This window comes from Rousettus aegyptiacus, unplaced genomic scaffold (assembly GCF_014176215.1).
Source record: "Rousettus aegyptiacus isolate mRouAeg1 unplaced genomic scaffold, mRouAeg1.p scaffold_m13_p_13, whole genome shotgun sequence".
NCBI classification, from domain to species: Eukaryota; Metazoa; Chordata; class Mammalia; order Chiroptera; family Pteropodidae; genus Rousettus; species Rousettus aegyptiacus.
In genome coordinates this window covers 8,600,785-8,621,721 of record NW_023416288.1, presented here as the reverse complement: position 1 = coordinate 8,621,721, position 20,937 = coordinate 8,600,785, and the positions used below count along the sequence as shown (strand labels likewise).

At 32.2% G+C, this 20,937-nt stretch overlaps 1 protein-coding gene across 3 annotated transcripts in view; it reads left to right on the top strand.

Moving 5' to 3' along the window:
• The window catches only part of HGF (hepatocyte growth factor), a 68,419-nt gene that overhangs the window by 1,507 nt on the left and 45,975 nt on the right, over positions 1-20,937 (top strand). For 2 of the 3 annotated variants that reach the window (XM_016127279.2, XM_036230300.1), the window contains exons 3-6: positions 5,690-5,855; positions 9,311-9,423; positions 10,932-11,046; positions 15,860-16,002. In XM_016127279.2, the coding sequence (XP_015982765.2) occupies positions 5,690-5,855; positions 9,311-9,423; positions 10,932-11,046; positions 15,860-16,002 (537 nt within the window). The remainder of the gene's footprint in view (positions 1-5,689; positions 5,856-9,310; positions 9,424-10,931; positions 11,047-15,859; positions 16,003-20,937) is intronic. The other variant, XM_016127280.2, reaches the window with a different exon arrangement.

Sequence of the window (20,937 nt, the reverse complement as noted above, 5' to 3'; positions counted from 1 at the left end):
ATCTAGCTTCCGATGTAATAAAAATGCTGAAAACATCAAGAATTTGCCAAATGACAAGATATCATTCAATCCATCTGGCTTTCCTTTATTTTTGTGAAGTGGCCCTTTCGGAAAACAACACTGTGGGAAGAAGGGTCAGTTTGGAAACATTTAGGTAAGATTTCTGAAGAGGTAAAAAAGAAGTCAGTTCAATCAAGCAGTCTATCATGTTTGAGATGTGTCAGGTTAAAATAGATCTTATAAGATATTGCTGGTTTAGGGGAGTTTGAGCATAAATTGAAATAATGTTTTGAGGGCTTTCATTGTTCAGGATTAAAATGTTGATGGTCAGAAGTAAAATATGGTTACCTGAAATCATCTGTGTTAATGCAAGGGGAACACAGTGTGGAAAACCCAAACAGTAGATCAACCATAGACAATGTCTATTTGTTTTTGGCATACATTCCTAAGTTTTGGCAGGAGATATACATTCGTAATTATATTTCACTTTGGCTAATGTTGGAATGACTGTGTTTCCTGAGCATAGGGAAAATGTAGCCCAAGAGCGTGCTGGCAAGCGAGGGAGGCCAATTGGGAATTACAGATATGCTGTGAATAATTCCTGAAGTGGATAATGCTAAAATTGTCATCAAAAGAAGGTCTGCCTTTGTTTGGGTGGCAAGTATATTTTGGTGGTTTTTTTTTTTTTTTTTTTTTAAATAACGTTATTCAAAATGGAAAACATGGATAGCCCTCTTAAAACATACCAAAAAAAAGTTTGTTCTTTTTTGTATCATCTAACATTTAACATTTAGATTTTTTGTTGTTGTTGTTACTTGCTTCGGTTATACTTTTTGATTTATCTTATGAGTCTATATTTGCACGTATTGTAAAATAACACAGTTTTGGAAAAGAAGTGGATAATATGAGGTGACAACCAGTTTTGAGCAGCATGTATATGGAGATAATTTATAGAAAAGTTTCCTAAGAAATATTGAATATAATGGACATAAGCCATTCTCATAGACGTGGTCTACATAGAATTACTCTCTAGCAACTCCCCACCTACAGTGGAAACAGATATGCAAACCCTGTAACAAAAGAAGCATTTAAATGAGCACCTAATATTCAGGAGCCTGTGGCAGGTATAAAGATGAGCAAATGAGAAAGAAACCTATATTACAGAGCAACTGTTAAAGACCAAGCTCTAAAAAGAAATCTTGTTTAATTCGGCATTTGGGGGCTCATCTAACATGAGGAAACTGAGGGTAAAAGACCTTAATTATCTTGTTATCTTAATCAAGGGATAGAGCTGAGATTCCTACCCAACACTATGCAAATGAAATATGTGGGTTTTCTTTTTTTTCAAACAATTTATTTATACTGATTTAAAAAAAAAATCTCTTTTGCTAAGAAATATAAGAAAAACTTGGTTTTAGAAATACTACTTACTGTGGCATTTATTTCTAGATTAAAGGGTCAAATTAAGTTTAGAAAGTATATAGTACCTAAGTTGAGCATGAAAAGGTGTAGTCGCACAGTCAGTAACAAAGTCAGGGGAACACAAAGTGATGAAAGGTGTAGAGGTGAGGAAGAACAGGTAACCACGTGGGGCTGGTATGCTGAATACCTGAGAGGTGAGTACTATGAACTGTGATTAGAGAAGATAGGATGGCGTGCATGCATAAGCAGCGAAAATCATGCTAAACTACTCTACTCTGAACATCATGAGCATCTGCTAAAAGTTTTTAAGTTGACAGATAGATACTTGACAGAAGTTGTACTTCAGTGTGGTTGATTTGGTTGCTGTGTGGAGGGAGAATGGTAGAGAGAAACAGGAGGAGGCTCCTGTATCAGTGAAATATTGAACAAGGAAGTGGAATAAAAGAGGAGGGAACTACCTAGGGAGGTCCCTAATCTTGTATTGAACATCAGTTCATTTTGTAAATCTCTTTGGAGGAGATTATTATGCTGCTTCTCAAATACCAACATTTGATTTAAATCCGACATGAGTCTTCTCGACATTTTATTTGCGAGACTGTCACCTTCTTTAAAAAAGGAGAAATGATTGTGAAATCCAAGTCCTAGATATTAGCAGTAAAAATCTGGACTAGAATTTATGATTCATGTCTCTGAGAAGTTTACAATCTCCAGTCACAATCATTCCCTTCCATTAATTATTTGCGTACTTTCATCTTAACATTTTGCCACTTTGAGCTGTTAATCACTAATCATGTGGCTAAATTACTTGGAATATGTGGAGTCAGATTCCTGCTTCTTTCTACACCCTGCAAATCCTTTCCTTGCATGATTTCTCTTTGAAGTCAATGGTTAGTCCATTCAGAGAAGAAAATATATGAGGTATTGAGAGAAATGAGTGTGAGGCCCAGGGACCAGAGGGAGAAATGTGTCTTTTTTCAAGCACCTTGATACATTTGACCCTACTCTCTGTTTGTAGGTTTTCACTAAGATCCTAATGATTTTAGCTCTAAAATAGGGACTTCAGGTTCTTCAGGAAATATAGCTTCCATAATGTTTTCCCATACTGGGAGAAGAGGAAAAAGGAGTTTCAATTTAAAGCACAGGAAAACATGACAAAGTTGGAGTGATCTCTCACCCTTTGATTTCATTTCAATATTTTGTTTATAAACTTCAAATAACAGTCATGCATAAAAAAATAGTAGGGAAAAATCTGATCCAAAGATATTTTTGATTTTCTTCCCAAATTAAGCTTGTCTTTTAACTGTTTTCAGTAAAACAAGCATCAGTTGTTAATACATATGGTAGAGAAAGTTGAAACTATTTTCAGCAAAGGAATTTTATTTTCAGATGCTGTTTTTGAATGACTTCTGTTTTGAATTTTTCTTTTATTGAAGAAAATTAAAATTTTATAGATGTGTGGATTCCATGATGTACAACTAGCTTGAACTTCACATTTTTGAGTAATTAGTTACTGATCTAGTAGAAATGACTGCATTATAAGGCAAAGCTTCTAAGTCATGAGAAATACATAGTGAAAAGGGAATTCTGGTGTCTGGTTCCGAGTGCCTCTGATTAGCTTTGTAGCCGCAGACAAGCTTTTCACTTCTATTTATTATCTAGTAAAGGGAAATTATAGATTTGTCTGCTTTTCAGAATGTTTTTTGATCTTTAGATGAAAGGTAGTGATGGAAAAATTTATCAGCAAACAAGAGTAGATTATTTTTATGAGGTACGGCCACACATTAACACATTTCAATAGGACAACTGAGGAGCTGTAGAATTAAAAACTCCACCAACAATCCCACAGAGACCTTTTGTCTCCACAGTAGTCCTCAATGCTTGCTTTCATAGTGTATGTTATTGAGAAAAGAAACCAGAATATCGACCAGGGGTTCTATTTTAGTTCACAATTAGTAAAATACATATCTGAATTTAATGTTTGTCTTAGACTTTTTAGATCTTGTTTTATACTCTTCTCTCTCACTTAGACATGCATGATAAATACATTATAACTGAGGCCAATTATAATTCTATATTTTTAAATAACAGAATTTATTTGAGAAATATATATACAATTATTCCATTTTGGTGGACAGTTTTTTTAAAATAGATGATATGCATCTTTAACTACTATTTATTTCTAAGAAGTATTCCTATTTATTCAGGAAATCAGATGATTATTATGCTGTTTTCACAGAACCTAAGAAATAGTGCTCTAAGGTCAAAAGAAGACCTTCTTAATGGAGAAACATCTGTCATTAACATAGTTATGTGGGAGAAGCCAAAATTTGAAAAAATTATGCCATATTTTTGCTTAGGAGAATAAATATCAAACATTATGTCAGAAATTAAAAATTAAATTTTAAAAACAAAACTAAAATATTACATATTCATAATATTTATTGAAATTGATTTTCAAATATTTACTTAATAATTATAGTTTAAATATCTTATTTTTCTTCAACTATAATATAACTTTCATGTTTAAGACTGAGTAATTGGGATATTAGCATTTCAGGTAATTAAACAGTCATTTGGCAAGTCAATAGGAATGCCAGAATTATCATCTGTCTGCCAACGTTATGCAAAGCATTTGTTCCACACTCAATAAAAAATGTGTTGATAGATTATTAGGTTGATTAAATTTCAATGTTAAAATGTCTTTTGAATTATATCTGTTATATCATAGCCATCCCATCTCATAGGGCAAGGAAAAGTTAAAAAAAATGAAAACATAATTACAGAAATTAGTACCAGTCTTTTGAGGCTTGTGTTATGAAGTTCTATAAAGAACCAGAAATTTAGAGGACTTCATGTTTTCTCTTATTTATTGTGGGCTTCAGGTTAGGATAGACATTAATGAGTAGCATCTGTCTGTTAATACACAAACTGGAGACAGTGGTTGCTGGCAAACTTAAGAGTATAATGTCAGTCTTGGTACCTCACTCTGCTGGCCATATTTCCAAATTTTCTGCACAGAAATTTTCACTTATTTTCTTGACATTTTTACCATACATATAAGACTAGGAGTGCATTTCCTGTTCTACTGTCCAAGTTTCTTCTTTACTGATAGCTCTAAACCAAATCTTCAGAAAATATTTATAAGCCATATTTCCACATACTTTCCTAGCAATTCTTAGATTAAGATGTCATCATGAGTGTTTAAGAGTGGAAGTTCTGAAGTGAGGCAGCTGAGTTTTGAATGAGATCTTCTAAGGGACAAGTTTTTCCCTGTTTGTTGGTTTCTGCATCTTAAAAATGAATATATTATTACTACCTTTGTTATAAGGGAGTTCAAAAGAATTGAGAAGCAGAGGAGGGAGGGCCACAATCACATCTACCTTGATTGTGCAATAGCCGCAATCTCTTAGACATTTGATCGTGATGGAGAAGATGGTGGTCATCATTAGAAACCAGGTAACTATGCAGATTGAGAATAAAGAAGCAAGTTCTTGATATTCTAAAGTTATTCATAAGATTAAGTCTTTTAGGATGTTTTAGTTCTGTTTTCAGATCTTTCATAGAAAGCTTTATGCTTATCTAGGGGCCTTGTAGAATACTTTCATGAAGAAAAATGATATTAAAGGATGAATTTTTACATACATTTGATTTGCAGCATTTGGCTTGATTTCAAGACAAACAGTTCAGTGATACTAAGAAATAGTGCCCCAAAGCACAGAAAACAATTATGTAGAATATGAGAAAGGCTAAAATATGAATAGTATGAAATACTTTAAAGAGCAAGTCAGAAGAATTTATCCACTGTCCCATTTTTAGTGAGAAGTTTCTTACCTGTCATTGAATTGGCTTATCTAATTAATACTATAACTTACATAAGAACCAGTTATAGAAGAAAATGACAAATTTAATTATAGAGCCTGATGTGATGTGTCCTGGCACTTGCTTTCATACTATTTGGAGAAAACCATGTTTGTTTCTTTAGAGTGAACTCTGTCCTAATTTTTAAAAACATCTCTCATATGAAAGAATATAGATAGACGAGTGACTCTACATGATAAGTTATTTATTCTTCAGTGATTACAATATTCCTCTCTTGCTCTTAACTATCTGAGAATGTCATTCCCTACCTCCTCCAATCCCTGACCCCTGGAGCTCTAGTATGTTGTCAGATAAAATCATTATCTTATAGATGATCTGTAAAGACATTTTTTTCTACATGAGCCTTAAAAGCTTATTCCCTATGTTTTTTAAATTATATTATTAATAGGAGGACAGAAGAAAAGAAGAAACACACTTCATGAATTTAAAAAGTCAGCAAAGACTACTCTATTTAAAGAAGATCCATTACTGAAGATAAAAACGAAAAAAATGAACACAGCGGACCAATGTGCCAATAGATGTATTAGGAATAAAGGACTTCCATTCACTTGCAAGTAAGTTGCTTCATTTTGTTCTTAGGAAAATTTTCAAAATATAACATGTACTCATTATCATCATTTTTTTAATTCAATGTATTTACCCTTAAAATGATGAGCTTGACTTTAGTTTTAAACTCATTACAACAGAAGACTTAGCTCTCAGTAGATAGAAATATGAGTAAGAGAGTGCATATAAACTGATATCTTTTAGAATCTACAGTGGCTTTGGTTATGGAAATTATATTTTCTCATCTTATGAACGATTGAACTTGAGGAACTAAAATTCCACTAGTGTGACTTTTATCTTTCTAACATTTAAAATATTCTATCAGAGTAAACATTTTCTTTCTTTCTTTTTTTCTTGCAAGAGGAATGAAGGAATTTTCAGAATATAAATTGGGCAACAGCCAAAATTTACTGCAACGTATGTCATTGTCTTTAGGGATTTAAATAAAAAGTGTTGAGAGGGTTAGATTAAAAACTGGAGGGATTGGTGTCAGCAGCAGGGTTTGTTTAAAAGAGGTTAGAGGTAGTGATGATGAAGTTTTAGGTGAAAAGTGATGGAGTTATTGAAAGAGGCATGAGAGGACTGAAAGAGTGAGTTTTCTTATCTTTTGAAAGTCTCTCTGCGATTACACAGGGAAGAATTCCTTACTACTTTGCCAGTGATCCCAGAGGATGAAACTTGCAATTTGGGCCCATTAAGGTGACAACTTCATCTGAATAGTCTTCCAAACTGCCAGAAGAAAATGCATTTCTTAGCTCTTCATAAATGTTTCCCCCCCCCCACCCTTTCATTCCCTATTTCATCCCATTTTTTACAGGATTGAGCATGACATCTTGTGAATTTTAAATTCTACTGTATTACATTTGGGTCATGACACATAGCATAAACATGGATTTAGTAATGTCGTGGAAAACAGTCCTAATTTCATCTTGCCTTTCTCAGAGAAAGGAGTGTTATGGGCCTGAGGGGAAAGAGCAGCATCAGAGAAGGTCTTCAGCAGATGTAGTGGGAGGAGAGACTATCTCCTTTCTTTTCATTTACAGCTCCTCTGGAAGTATTTTTATAGCCAAACTGCCACTTTCAGGGAGATATTTCTTGGCAAGGGTATTCCTATGATAATTCTGTTTCTTTCCTTGATTTCCTATAAAAGCCTTGAGGTTGTTAAAAATAAATTAGAGAAAACTACTCTCAATCAGCATCTCACCTGTGTGGACTTGTGGAGGTGTTCTTCTGGCACCTGAGGAGGGTGAACTTATTGTATTTTCCCCTCTTGGGGTTGGAAGGGGCAAAAGGAATGGGCGCACCACACCTCGTTTTGGTTTTTAACTTCGAATTTGAATATACACTCTCCTGACTGTATCCACAAGTAATGAAAGTGTTGCCACATTTCCATTTTCACATTAGTCACCCTTATGCCTATTAAAAACAAGACAAAACAAGGCAAACAAAATGAAACAAAACAAAACATCTTTTCCTTTGTTTTATTTAGGAGAAACTAATATGAATTTGTTGCATTGGAGAACACATGTGACCTGATTAATAAATCTTTACATATCCCATGTAAATGAGGTTTCATATTTTTCTACCATAGTCTTGTTGAGTTAAATTTAGTCTCCAAATTATGGCAACCTATACTGAAAACCACATGTAATAATACCTGTGTACTGCCACAGTTCTTCTGCCCAGAAATTGTGTCATCTTTCTCAGTCATCTATGCCAATAGATGTATATTATACATATGTGTTTGAAATCATCAAACACATTAGTTATTCAGAATTAAGTGGATATACTATGATACTTTGAAATTAGATTATTAATGAATTAAAGGATCTTTTGCAGACTTCTCATATGGACTAGACTCACTGGAAAACAATGGCAAATATAGAAAAATGTTTGGAAAATACAACGAAGCTGTGTGAAAGCATCTGTGATTGAGTGGGCATAGGATGGAATATTTTCAAACACTGTTTTCTCTTGAGAAGGGATCAACAATATTGATTTTATAGAGAATGAAATTCTTCTTTGCTGGGTAGGAAGGATGACCAGAATGCCTAATTCTAAGCTCTTCCAAAAGTTGCTATTCATTAATTGGCTCAAGAGAAGAAAATAGGAGGCTTTCCTCTTCTAGCCATGGCTAACTGGTGGTACTGGAACTGCCCTCCTGACGTGAACAACTAGAAAACTAGACAGAATTAATTCCTGAAATGAAGTTGATAAAATAAGGCTAAGATAAAGATTCCTAAAATCAAACTTAAAAGAAGATACCACTCATGGAATTTAACACCTTGGATCCAGTCCTTATGGAAATGTAAAATGGAATTTTCTGAGAGAATATGGCATTGTAATGGAAGGAGAGAAAAGAGTGAATGAACTCACCATGCTGGAACCCCTGTTCTCGACTTTCCAGATGGAATCACATTTGTATTCATAGAAACAAATCTTGCACGTTCCTGATGGGGGTCACGAGTCACCTGAAAGGTGATCTCCTGTCAAAGCCATGTAGAAAAGGAGTTTATGGATGTGTGGTACATTTCTATTTGAACATGAAGTTAAATAGCAGGCTATTGATTCTGTAACTTTAAAACTTCTTTTTAGATGTTTGTTTAGTTTTATTTTTATATGTGCTCTTTATCTAATAACTATGCTTTCAAAGTCATTTAACACCCTCTCCCCAAAATCTCCAACAGGGAAATAAGGAATTTAACATGTATTCCATAAGCTTTCAGTCTACCAGATCAAAATTCAAGTCTATTAGCCAATTCTCTCTTATCAAGTTATTGAGCCACAGCTGTAAAAATATACTTTTATTATTTGCTCTTAATTACTCTTTCAGCTGTAAAATGTTCTTATAGTTAGATATTACAAACTATCTATATTTAAATCAAAGCACAAACTTCGTGAAGATAATTTTTTGAAGTTTTGGATATAGAATGAAGCGGAGTAAATAAAACATATAGTAGGTAAAACATTTTTTAATGTATGTCTTTTTTGTATTTGTTTTATAAAAGTTATTTCCTCCAAAAATTATTAAAAAGTTGTCAAAATACTTAGAAATAAATGACTAATTTGAAATACCTATAATTACAAGATTATCTGTTCTCAAAAATATATGGACTGGAAGTGAAAAATCCTTATTTTTAGAAAATCGGTTCCTTTCTTTTAATTAGGCACTCTTACATAGTGGTTTTGTAATTAGCATGAACATAGTGAGAAGTTTTAATACTATCTCTTAATAAAAACAATTCAGAATTCCAACATTATTTCTTGTATTGTAAGAAATGGTAACATTTAATGTCGAAAATTTTATTGAGTGCTTTACTATTCTTGCTTAAGAGATTTTTGCATTTAACCTGTTGGTTTAGAGAGATATTTATATTGCCCTCTTTGGTTAAGCCATGTCCCCATTCTTTAAAAACTGTATAAATAGTAGTATTCCTTTTTTTCATTGAGATTGTTTTTTCAGGGCCTTTGTTTTTGATAAAGCAAGAAAACGATGCCTCTGGTTCCCTTTCAATAGCATGTCAAGTGGGGTGAAAAAAGAATTTGGCCATGAATTCGACCTGTATGAAAACAAAGGTAACTGGGTTCTCCCTAAATATTTTATAATGAAATAAATGAAAAATATGTGTAATTTCCTGCCACAGTGCTCTTTCCCATTGTTTTTTTTTATATATATATACTTGCTCTGTTATGCAGTCAATTCATCTATTAAGACAGATGACATAAACACCTTGATGATATTCAGCTGAGTACTTTTGATTAAAGAGAGCTTTTCACAAACTTCCCATAATTAGATTATCCCTTCCCTCTTTGCTTATTTTTATGGAATGCTCCTAGAACTGGTATTCTCCAAGTCATTTTAGAAAGTACCAACTTAAGTTATTTTTTTAAGACACCTTATAGCAAATTTTGAGCTTACTATAGAGATTCAAATTTTAACAACTTTTGATAACTAATCTAAATTATAGTGATGATTGCTGATAATTAAAAAATGTTGAGATTTTGAAAAAAGAGTTGGATCTTGTTTTAGTTATATTTTTTAATAACCTTTAAAAAAATTGAGACCATATTATTTATTAATTTGTCTATTTTGATAGTTTAATATTATAGTCACAGGTATTTACTTTGTTCAAAAGTATATCAATAAAATAATTGAAGAATGTTAAATAAATATGAATTTAACAAAATAAATCTCTCATCACAAAAATAATAATCATGGACTATATTTATAATAGTATTTATTTCGATTTTAATGTTTTTTAAAATTATATTGTGTCATTAAATTTGGGTATTTGGTAATATGCAAATATATTTTCTTTTAATGCTGTAGATGTTTAAATTAAATTAAAATTAATTTATGGTAGAAAATAAGATGATCTTTATGTACCCTAATAATTCTACAAATCCTTAACATAATTTATGATCTAGTATAAGACCATTTTCAATTTTCTAGGTTGCTAACAACTGTATTGTTTTTGATAGGAACTGTATCAAATACTGTTATTTGGTAGAAATGCACAGCTGTTTCAGTTTGATTGCGCTATAATTCAGCAGCTGAAATGTTAGCAAAAAATATGAAAAAAATAACAATGTAATTCTCACACACACATGCATATACAAAAACTCACACAATTTCACAAAAGACAAATTAGTTACTTTTATTATCTTAAAGTAACTTTCTGGATTCAACATAGTTTCTATAAATCACTTAATTTTGTTTTTAATATTTTCTTAAAATGGTCTGCATATTTGAGCAAATGATTCTGCTAAATTAAATTTGCCTGGCCAGTTGAATATAGAGGCTAGTCTACCTTAAGTACATAGACTAATCTCTGCGGTTATCCAGGTATATGCTTACAAAATTAAAACTTCTCAGTAGTCTTTTTTTGTTTGTTTTAAATTATTCTGAAATGTGTTATTTTGAAAATATTAGTAGAAGCTTTAGGCAAGACATTTCAATATATTTCGATATAGTTTACAAGCATTAATTATTAAACATTTGAACAGAATTTTATTTTTCTTTTTCATATTTACAGCCATATGTTACACATAGTTATAACATTTTTCTCTGCTTCTTCTGATAGACTACATTAGAAACTGCATCATTGGTAAAGGAGGTAGCTACAAGGGAACGGTATCTATAACTAAGAGTGGCATCAAATGCCAGCCCTGGAATTCCATGATCCCACATGAACACAGGTAAGAATGCATGAAGAAGAGAGTATAGAGCCTTTCTTTTTCTATATGTGTGTTAGCAACCTCACATTAGTCCTTCATAATAATCCTACAGATCTATAATAACAGCCAACGTTCCTGAATTGTGTTAGGCCAAGGTATATGTAACGTCATGACTGATATCTAGCAAATGATTAATAACTTTTTCATTAAGATGTGGCCAACATTATCTTACCTCAAAACTTCAATTTATAGATCTTTATGTTTGTGAAGCAATAATGAAAAAGCAATTTTTTTAAAAGATATTTTTTTCCCTTTCTCTTTGCCTTTGAGAAGGTTCAGCACTGTGCAGCTAGAGTGGAGAGGTTGACTGTGATGAATTAGAGATGGATCACATTCTGACCTTACCTAGGGGCTGGATGTTCTTTAACCATGGTAGTTCTCAACATTGGCTGCACATTGGAATCACCTGCTACCAGCCCTTAACAAATCCTACCACCCAGGTGGTAACACAGACCAATTAAATCAGAAACTCTTGGGGGAAAAACCCAGGCACCAGTGTTTTTTTTTGTTTGTTTGTTTTTTTTTTAAAGCTCCCCATATGATTCCAAAGTACAGTCAAAATTGAGAACCTTTGCTAAAAACTCTTGCCCCAGATTGACCAGCTTTTCCATTTCACCTGTTTAATGACTAGAGAAACTTCTCATTCCTTGGGAATTAAATGTCTACACTTAAGAACTGTGTTCTTTATGACAGATGAATGCTATTTAAAGATGAGTAAACATAACATTCATAGGCTCATAACTCTGAAAGTTTTTAATCATCATGGGGGAGAAAAATAGATATCTACTACCCACTAGAGAACTAAATATAGCCATAATTCTCAAGACTTATTTCACAAATAATTTTAACAGAAACTAAAGTAGTTGAAAACAGCTTTTCCTGGTCATCAGATGAATTAGAAGATGTAATTTTACCACATGCCAGATACCTTGATGTGCAGTGTACCTGATTTATCTCATTTACTCTTCCCAAGAACCACATAGTGGGTGGTTTTATTAATTCTATTTTATATATGGCGAAACTGAAGCACGAAGAGCCTTAATAACTTTTCAAGGTCATGCACAACTAGTAAGTGGTATGGCCAGAATCTGAGTTCAGCTAGTGTCACTTTATAACCTTTGCTTTTAACAACCCCAGAGTGTGAAACACCTAACAGATCAGTAAGACACATGCTTTGACTTTTTTTCTAATAGTGGCTATGACTTTACCTTGATTAATCCACTTCTTATTCCATTGCATACATTTTTGGAGGCATAATTATACAAGATGATTTTACCACGGTAAACAGAAATGAGTTAATTGGCCCACATATAAAGAAAAGGAGTTATTTGTTCTACACTGGGATCAAACCTGTGATCTCAGCCTAATTAACACCAGCTAGTATGTGTCCAAACTGATCAACTTTATGGCATTTCAATAACAGAAAACAACTAACTTTTTCCAAGTTATTTACTTATACATGAATATCTCTGAAACATACTGTTGTCCTTGTATTACAAAAACAAACAATATAATTGATTTTGTTATCTCATAAGCATTTATATGATGTCATTCCCTGAATGGTGAGGAAAACATTTTATTTAAATAGATAGATCTGTTTTTCATGAACAAAGGAATAAGATTTGAAATCAATCCTTCCCTAGTAGAGGAGAGTGCATTGGACTGACTGACCCGATAGAGGTCTTATTTCAATCCAAATTCTCTGATTGTGATTCTCTACTAGAGGAATAAATGTGAAATAGATCTCCCTGGGAACAGGCTTCTCAGTTCGACCAGCTATTTTACTAGCAACATTTCCTTGTGATATAGAAGTTAAGGGCTGAGAGGATCTTATACATCAATCAAAATATTATCTAATTCAAAGAGAGCAGCACTTAATTATCATCAATTAACAGCTTATTGGTATATCTGCATGATAACACTTTAAGTATTAACTAAAGATTCACTTTATGGGAAATGGCAAAAGAAATACATATGTCTGCCTAGAGGAGTGATTTATTGTTGATTCTCTAAATTAAAATATTTTACAAATGGCTTAATTGGAAGATGATGATAGATGATTAAATTAGTATAGAAGCTTAACTAGAAAATCAGGTGACTTGATATCTACATCTCTATCCTTCATTGGCCACTCAGCATTCATTAATGAAATAGATGATGGAATAGATCAAGTTTTCTATGAACACAGTTTATATTAAAAGAAAAGGAAATGTGGCTAGCACCCAGAAGATCTAATTTATATCTCAAGGTACATTTGGATATAACTCAATTTTAAATATTTCTTCACTTATCTCTCTTAAAGTCTTGCTAACAAGGACAAACCAAAACTAGTATGTATATGAATACAAGTTTATTACAGAATCTATGGCTTGGGTGTAACATGTTCTCATAAACATTTGTTAAATGAATATAAATGAAAAGAGTAGGGCTAAACTTCATACTTAGTCAAGTATAAGATACTAAAAAAAAAAAAGCCTAAACACTTCAGAACACAAAGGAAAACCAGTTAATCTGGATAAAAGTCATATATGTCAAAGAATAAAGATAAAATGTTCTTTACCTTGAATGCCCTAAAGAGGAATTTGATGTGCATTAATATAGAATTGTGAAAAGAAGCGTATCTTTTCTCCTCATTTCTCATTTTATTAACTCCAATGAGAAAAGTTTATTCATCTTTCAGTCATATCTTAGTTTGGTTTCTACTTTATCTCTCTTTCTTCCAACTTGTGTTTTTCCTACTAAACCGTTGACTGATTCATTCACTACCTCTTCACAGATCTTTTTGGCTTTACAAATCCACTGGAAAGGTATATGTGTGTGTGTGTGTGTGTGTGTGTGTGCACTTAGAATAAAAATCTTCCTTAAAACAGTAGATATATATGTGTGCATTTAATATATGCTAAATCCATTTAGTTTCTTAAGTGATTAAGTGATTAGTTTCTTTTGTGATTATTAATAAATTATTATTATTACTCTACTATGCTGTTTTTTTTCACAAAATATAGTTATATAAGAATTTTCTTAGGTAAATTTGATTAATATATTCTTTATGAAAAAGTAAAGCAAAATTAATTTTTATTCTATCAGGAAAAATTAGCATTTCATTATAAATTTACTATGAAAAGTTGGAAAACTGACAGAAATGAAAGAAAATTAATTTAAAGCAAAAGTGCAAACAAAAGATGTCCTAAATTATTATGGAATAGTGGGGCTAAGATGAAGATGAAAGATGACTTCTTTTTCCTTTGAATATTAAAACTGTTAGGAATTGTGAAATCATGATGAGCTTTTTAATTGTATTATAATTTTTGTCAATCATATGGCCTAATGTCTAATTTTTGTTTCCCATATTTAGAATGTTAGTGAAGTAAGGCTATAAACTTTTTATCTGAAGATAGTTTGGGGTTTAATAACACTTATAGTACTTAATAGGTGCCTTGAAAATGCTTAATAGTAAGTCTCTTGGAACACTCTTTTAACCAATAACTTATAATTTCTTAGGGCTTAACTCTTGTATATTTCATATCTAAATGAAGGAATTTCATTGCAAAATATTGCTTGGTACTTGGTACTTAATGCATGTCTATATTCATTTTGTGTCACGACATAACAAAAAAATTATTTTTTGATTACAAGCTTTAATGGATAGGGGACACCTTTGAATGGTATTTACTGAGAGACTAAAATTCTTGGACTTTAAGTACCATTTAAAACTCAGAGATCAGTAAAAGTAAAAATAAAGTTTTATAACAAAAATTAAACTTAATATTGAAAATGTAACCAGATTTTTCAAACAGTGTTTACTAGTGTAACATATAGATGCATATTCTTTATTCATGACTTTTTTGTGTGCCATATAGCAGACAAATGCAGTATCATTGAGGCCAATGTCACAAGCAGTACAAAAGAATAAAAAGGGCTTCGGATTTCTCTTATACTGTGTTACAACACTTTATGCTGGTAACAAAACTGACTAGGGCATTAGAAATTTTAAATGAAGATTGTGTGTTGCAGTTCTGGATCCAATGTCTAAATATTATGAACTAAACCTAAAAGCATCATCTCAGTCACAGTGAAAATTACAAAAATTTTTGAAGAGAATAGCAATTCTGTTTTTCACTATGACAAAGTAGAGACTACTAAGTGATGTGTGCTTAGTAATAGGTAGCATTTATTAACTGTCTGTTACTCTGCCATCTCTTACAACTTCTCAAAACAATCGTATAAGATATAAGCTGTTATAAATTATCGTTATACTCAGTGTACAGGTAAGCTAACAGGCTGAGAGAGGCTAAATTACCTGTTTGGTTTCCAGTTAGTAAGCAAGAGAGCTGAAATTTGAATCCAGGTTTAATTTGATTCTAGACCCTTTGTTTGGATTACTTCATCAATTTGTTTCTCAATTATGCAGAAAATAGAGGAGCTATTCTCTCTTAAGTGGCCTTGCTAAATCACTTGCTGCCTCTGCGAGAAACTTTGAAATTGTGGTTGAAACAATGTCAGTTAGGTTCTCGAATGATTGGCTCTTAGAAAACCAGAGAAGAATCTTCTTAATGGCATTAAAATGGGAATTCAGTTAGGTAAATGTTTATAAAATCTAAATGTTTTAAAAATGGATGGAAATGGCAACTCAAGTTAATATATATGGAAGTCCGAGTTAGAATAAAGGATTTCTTTACTTTCAGGAAAAATTTACCCCCTAATTAGTAAAATCAATAGGCCAAAATTAAAGTTGCATGCGCTTATACTGTAATGATTATCATTTTAAAACTAGCTTTTTGCCTTCGAGCTATCGGGGTAAAGACCTACAGGAAAACTACTGTCGAAATCCTCGAGGGGAAGAAGGGGGACCTTGGTGTTTCACAAGCAATCCAGAGGTACGCTACGAAGTCTGTGACATTCCTCAGTGTTCAGAAGGTAAATGAACCTGAATGCCGTGTGGGGCCCTCTGCTCCTCCCTTGTGTAGAACTGCAACTCGCATTAAAGGTTAACAGAAATGAATCGAATCACAATAAATAAATATGTTGTTCATTCAAATGCAACTATAGATAATTAGTTGAGCATTTTACACAAAGTTCTAAAACCTGAATATCACTAGATTAATGCAGAATAGTGGAGCGAGTTATCAGTCTGAGTTTCAACAGAGCCTGAGGCATCCTCCTGGGGAGAATAAAAGTTTGGGCTTCTTCATTTACTGTGTTGAGCTCACATACCTCAAAATCTGTTTTCATATATCACCTGAAAAGAGCCAAATGAAACTTTGCCCTTTCTGAGTCAAACTAATTCTCTATTCATCCAGCTCCTGCTTCCACAGAAATTTTGTCAAATCTACTCCAAAGTGGGGTGGCAAGGGTATATGGACCCGAAGAAAATCTGGAAGCAAGTCACTGGAATTTGATATCCCTGTGTGCCTTTTGGCTAAATGTGACTAGAACCAAATTTGATACATAGACTGGAGCACCATTCAGGATAGTGTCTGAAGAGATCAAAACAGGGAATCCTAAACTGTCTCGATGATAGACAACCTAAATCCATGTCTATGTTGTTACTTCCTGTTACAGCTTAAGAGGTCACTATCCTTACTTTTGCAGTGGAAAACTTAATGACTGACAAGAAGGAAGAGTAACCATTTCAGCATTGTATGTGGTTTCATTTTTTCTTAGTTACCTGGCTACCCAAATAGCTAGCTTTTTAGTTCTGTCAGAAACTAAAGTTCTGAAAATCCAAATGAAACATGGATAAAGCTCTGATAAAATTTAGCAGAATTTTGAAGTACCTGGGGATGGGGGTCTGCAGAAATGCTGTCCAATTTTTATAGTAAGATATCTTATGTTTGTTATTAACCAAATTTTTTCAAAAAAATTTTTAATAAATATTCTTTAATATCAGGTTGATTATTTAACACATAAAAGACCATTGTTAGCTAATTGTCATGGAGAAGGTGAATTTATTTTCTGTTGTTAGTTCATTTAAAATTTTTGACTTTATGTGCTAGAGCCAGTTCCATTTCTGTTTGTAAATTCTTACTTTCCATTCCATATCATATTCTGTTCACTATAACTTCTTCATTGTTTTCTTTTCTCTTAAAAATAATAAACTGATCTGTGATAACGTTATGAACAAGTCTGTTTTGTATGAATAAGTCTGTAATTAATGTTTGTCTTAAATTTACACATGGATGAAAATAACCTACTTTTCGGGAACTCTCCATTACCACAGTTTTCAGAAGTTGAAAGTTATTACAAGGAGTTTTGTTACTGGTTTTGCTTTGACCTTGGAAAGCATTTTCAAGGGTCAAACTTTAGACAGCTTAGCATTTTATGTTACCTGCCTAGTGCATGTAAGAATGTGATTTTTCATCCCCTGGTTTAAAAGAAGAACCTTCATTAAAATACACTGGCATATATCTGGACTGGCAGGCAATGTAGAATAAATGCTAGAAAAGAAGTAATTGTAAAAGTTCTATTTCCAGTTATTTTTATCTCATTAGGTTATACATCTCTAATATCCTTTACTCATTTGAGATCATTGCATCCTCCTTGGGAAAGGGCATTACTCACTGGTATTAATGGTACATGATGCTATTGGTCACTGTGGCACTAATGTTTGCAGATTTGCTTTTTCTCGAAACAATTAGACATCTGACAGTAGTAGAATAACCCTCCTGTGAGAGAAGTGAACCACTTCCTGCCCTATAGGCTAAGCATATTTCAAGGGGTATGAATTGAGCTGTAATATTTAAATTCACTCTATAGTAAACAATGTTTTACCAAGATTTAAATGAAAAGGATCTAAAATAAGAGCATTGTCAATGCATTAATAAAGAAAAACAGAGCTATTTATAAAATAATATAAAATATACAAAATAATCTACATATGATGTAAAGTCGAATTGAAATACAAATATGAATGAGAAACCTCAAATTTCAGAATGATTAAATAGTATAATGGGTGAGCTATTTTTATCTATGGATATTAATTTATTAAATGCCAAGTTTTAAAGGTTACATCATTACCAATGATGTAGTAATGATCAAATCATTTTATATACTTAAAATTAAGCAAGAAAAATATCTGTGGTGAAATTTTGAACTGTTCATGTGAAAAAAATGTGTAGAACAGTATACATTTTTGAAATATTTGTAATAGTTAAACTCCTGGCTAAATAATCATCTGAAATTTGTCTGAAAGTTTGGTTCATAAAAGATAGATATCTAATGTCCAATGAATAACATTTTTCTTATAATTTAAACTTTTGAAATATATGAAATCTTCCAAAAATGAGTACTTTTATCTTACTTAAAATCTTGTATAATTATGTAAAGAAAAGAGGACGTTGATGTTTGAAAGGTTGTAGAAAACTGAGGTATATAAAATCCAATTTCTTGTATTAACATTTTCTTGAGATTTAAAATAAAGCCATCATTAGTCATCGGAACATATATCTTTTTAATGGTTGTCAAATATTCAAATAAATACATTTTATTAAACCATAATCATTTCTTAATACCTTATACTTAATATACTAAATCATACTGCCAAAGCTTATGTGTGTAATTCCAGTCTCTGTGTGGAGAATGACTTTTTAAAACAAAGATAAATAAAACTATTATGTAAAAATGTGGATTTGTGAGACTATCCATATTTCAATTTTTCTGAAGTGATCACCAGATTGGATTTTTCTGAGAGATACTTGAATCAGTTGGTTAGTACAATGAGAAATATTTTATATTAATTCTAATTTATGTATAGTTTTTGTAGTTTTCCAATACCATTTAAGTAAGAACTATATTTAGAAAAAATTATTCTACTTATGAATAGAAACATGTATTTAGTTTGAGTTTATATAACTTGGGACAATATTTTACTCTTTTGTTTGTTTGTTTATTTTTGTTTTTAAGGGAAGAACTAGCTAGAAGGGTTGAATAATACATTGGCTGCAATAGTAGAAGTAAATAGCCAGAAGTAAATAGAGCACGAGGGCCAATCTTTACCCTCTTATACTGTTTCATAGATCACGATTTCACCTGATTCCTTGAGTGGATAGGCTTGCTTTCTACCTGTACTGCTTTAACTTTGAGTTGGGAAAACTAAGAAGATTTTTAGAATTCTGGAAGTTTGAAAAGTGATTGTGAGTTTAAAATTTGGCTTTCTTGAGGTAATTTTTATGAACAACGTGATGGTTTGGTGCTCTGGAAAAATAACAAACTTTTTAGCCTTGGATAAGATGGCCAATCTATTGGCTTTCCCATGGCCTCCTTTTCCACATCCTTCGATAGGTGAAAATCCAATAGGAGAGCCACCTGTTGTTGTATACAAGAAGGCAAAGGGTAATTGGGAAAATGTAGAAAAAGTCAGGGAGATTGACTTTCTAAAATTATTGCTATTACTCTATCATAAAGTATGAATATATAAGGAGAACATTATGAAAGGCAAAAAGGCAATTAGGGAGAATGGAAAGAACACTGGACTGTGGGTCAGGAGACCTGTGTTCCAGGCACGGGTTTGACATTTTCTGTTTTAGGTAAGTCCCTTAAAACTTTTGTGAACTCTTTTCTTCCCTCACTGCAAAGATCAAATGATTTCTTATATATTAAAAGTGCTGAATAATCAAAGAATATGTAACTATAATATATTTAGCATCTCAGTTCTATCGCAGAATACATTTGAATCTCAGCCCAACAACAACTTTCTTTGCCTACAAAGAACTAACATCATTCTTGCTAACTTTTATTATTTTCAAAAATATTTCTAGGTCTGTAACTTCTTCCATAATTATGCCTTTACTATAAACATAATATACTAATTCATGTTTCTGCACCATTTTATGATATTTTGTCCTTCTATAGCTTATCCAAATTTCATCCACCTTTCAAGGACTACATAAAATATCTTCTCTTCCAAAAAGCCATACTGCCAAACACTTAGAACTTTTAGAATAGAACAAGTTATCTACAAGCTTGCTATCAACATGAGGTCCAAGGACCAGAACCATCGGTATCCCCTGGGAGCTTATTATTAATGCCCCAACCCCTATCCCCTGGATCAGAATTTGCCCTTTAACAAAATTTCAAAATGACTTTTTATTCACATTAAAGTTTGGAGAAGCATTGGTCTACAACAATCATTTTTGGAAAGTGGTCAAAAGAAAATTTTAAATTCTAAAGTCCAGAAAAATGTTTAATAATAATCCCTTAGTAGTTTTCTAGAAAATAATTTTATTCACTCCCATTAGAAAGGGATATACTCTTATAAACTGCATTTGCTAAAGGAGGTAAAAATAAGTATATTCTAATTCCTGAGTACCATATGAGGTTAGAAATTGTATATGAGATTACTTATCTCTCATATATGACCATAGGATTTTTTTCATTCACTACAAAGGAACATACAACAATGATAAATGTCACACTATTTTCTGCAAGGATATTAAAACTTGCAGTCTTTAAAGAAGAGTACTAAATAAATCTGTACCTCATTCAAATGGAAAGCTGAAATGTGATGATGCATAACCTACATTGAGCATTTCTATGTAGAAATGACCTTGGCCAAACAGAACCTTTATCAATATACTCTTGAACCCTTCTCATTTATAATTCAGTGCTTACTGGCTATAGTCTGGAGAATCTCAGTATCAAATGATAGGAAGCTGAATTGGACCCTTGTCTTAGTTCCTACATGATCCTACATGAAAAAAAGTGAATGGATCAAGCCAAATGGTCTCATGTTTCAGAAAGTTAATAGTTAATGTCCTATTAGATTATAAAAATCAAAGTTTCAAAAGTGATTATTTTAATATTATAACCCAAATTATTACAAATCCTCATTAGGCTAGATCCTGGTAGATAAAA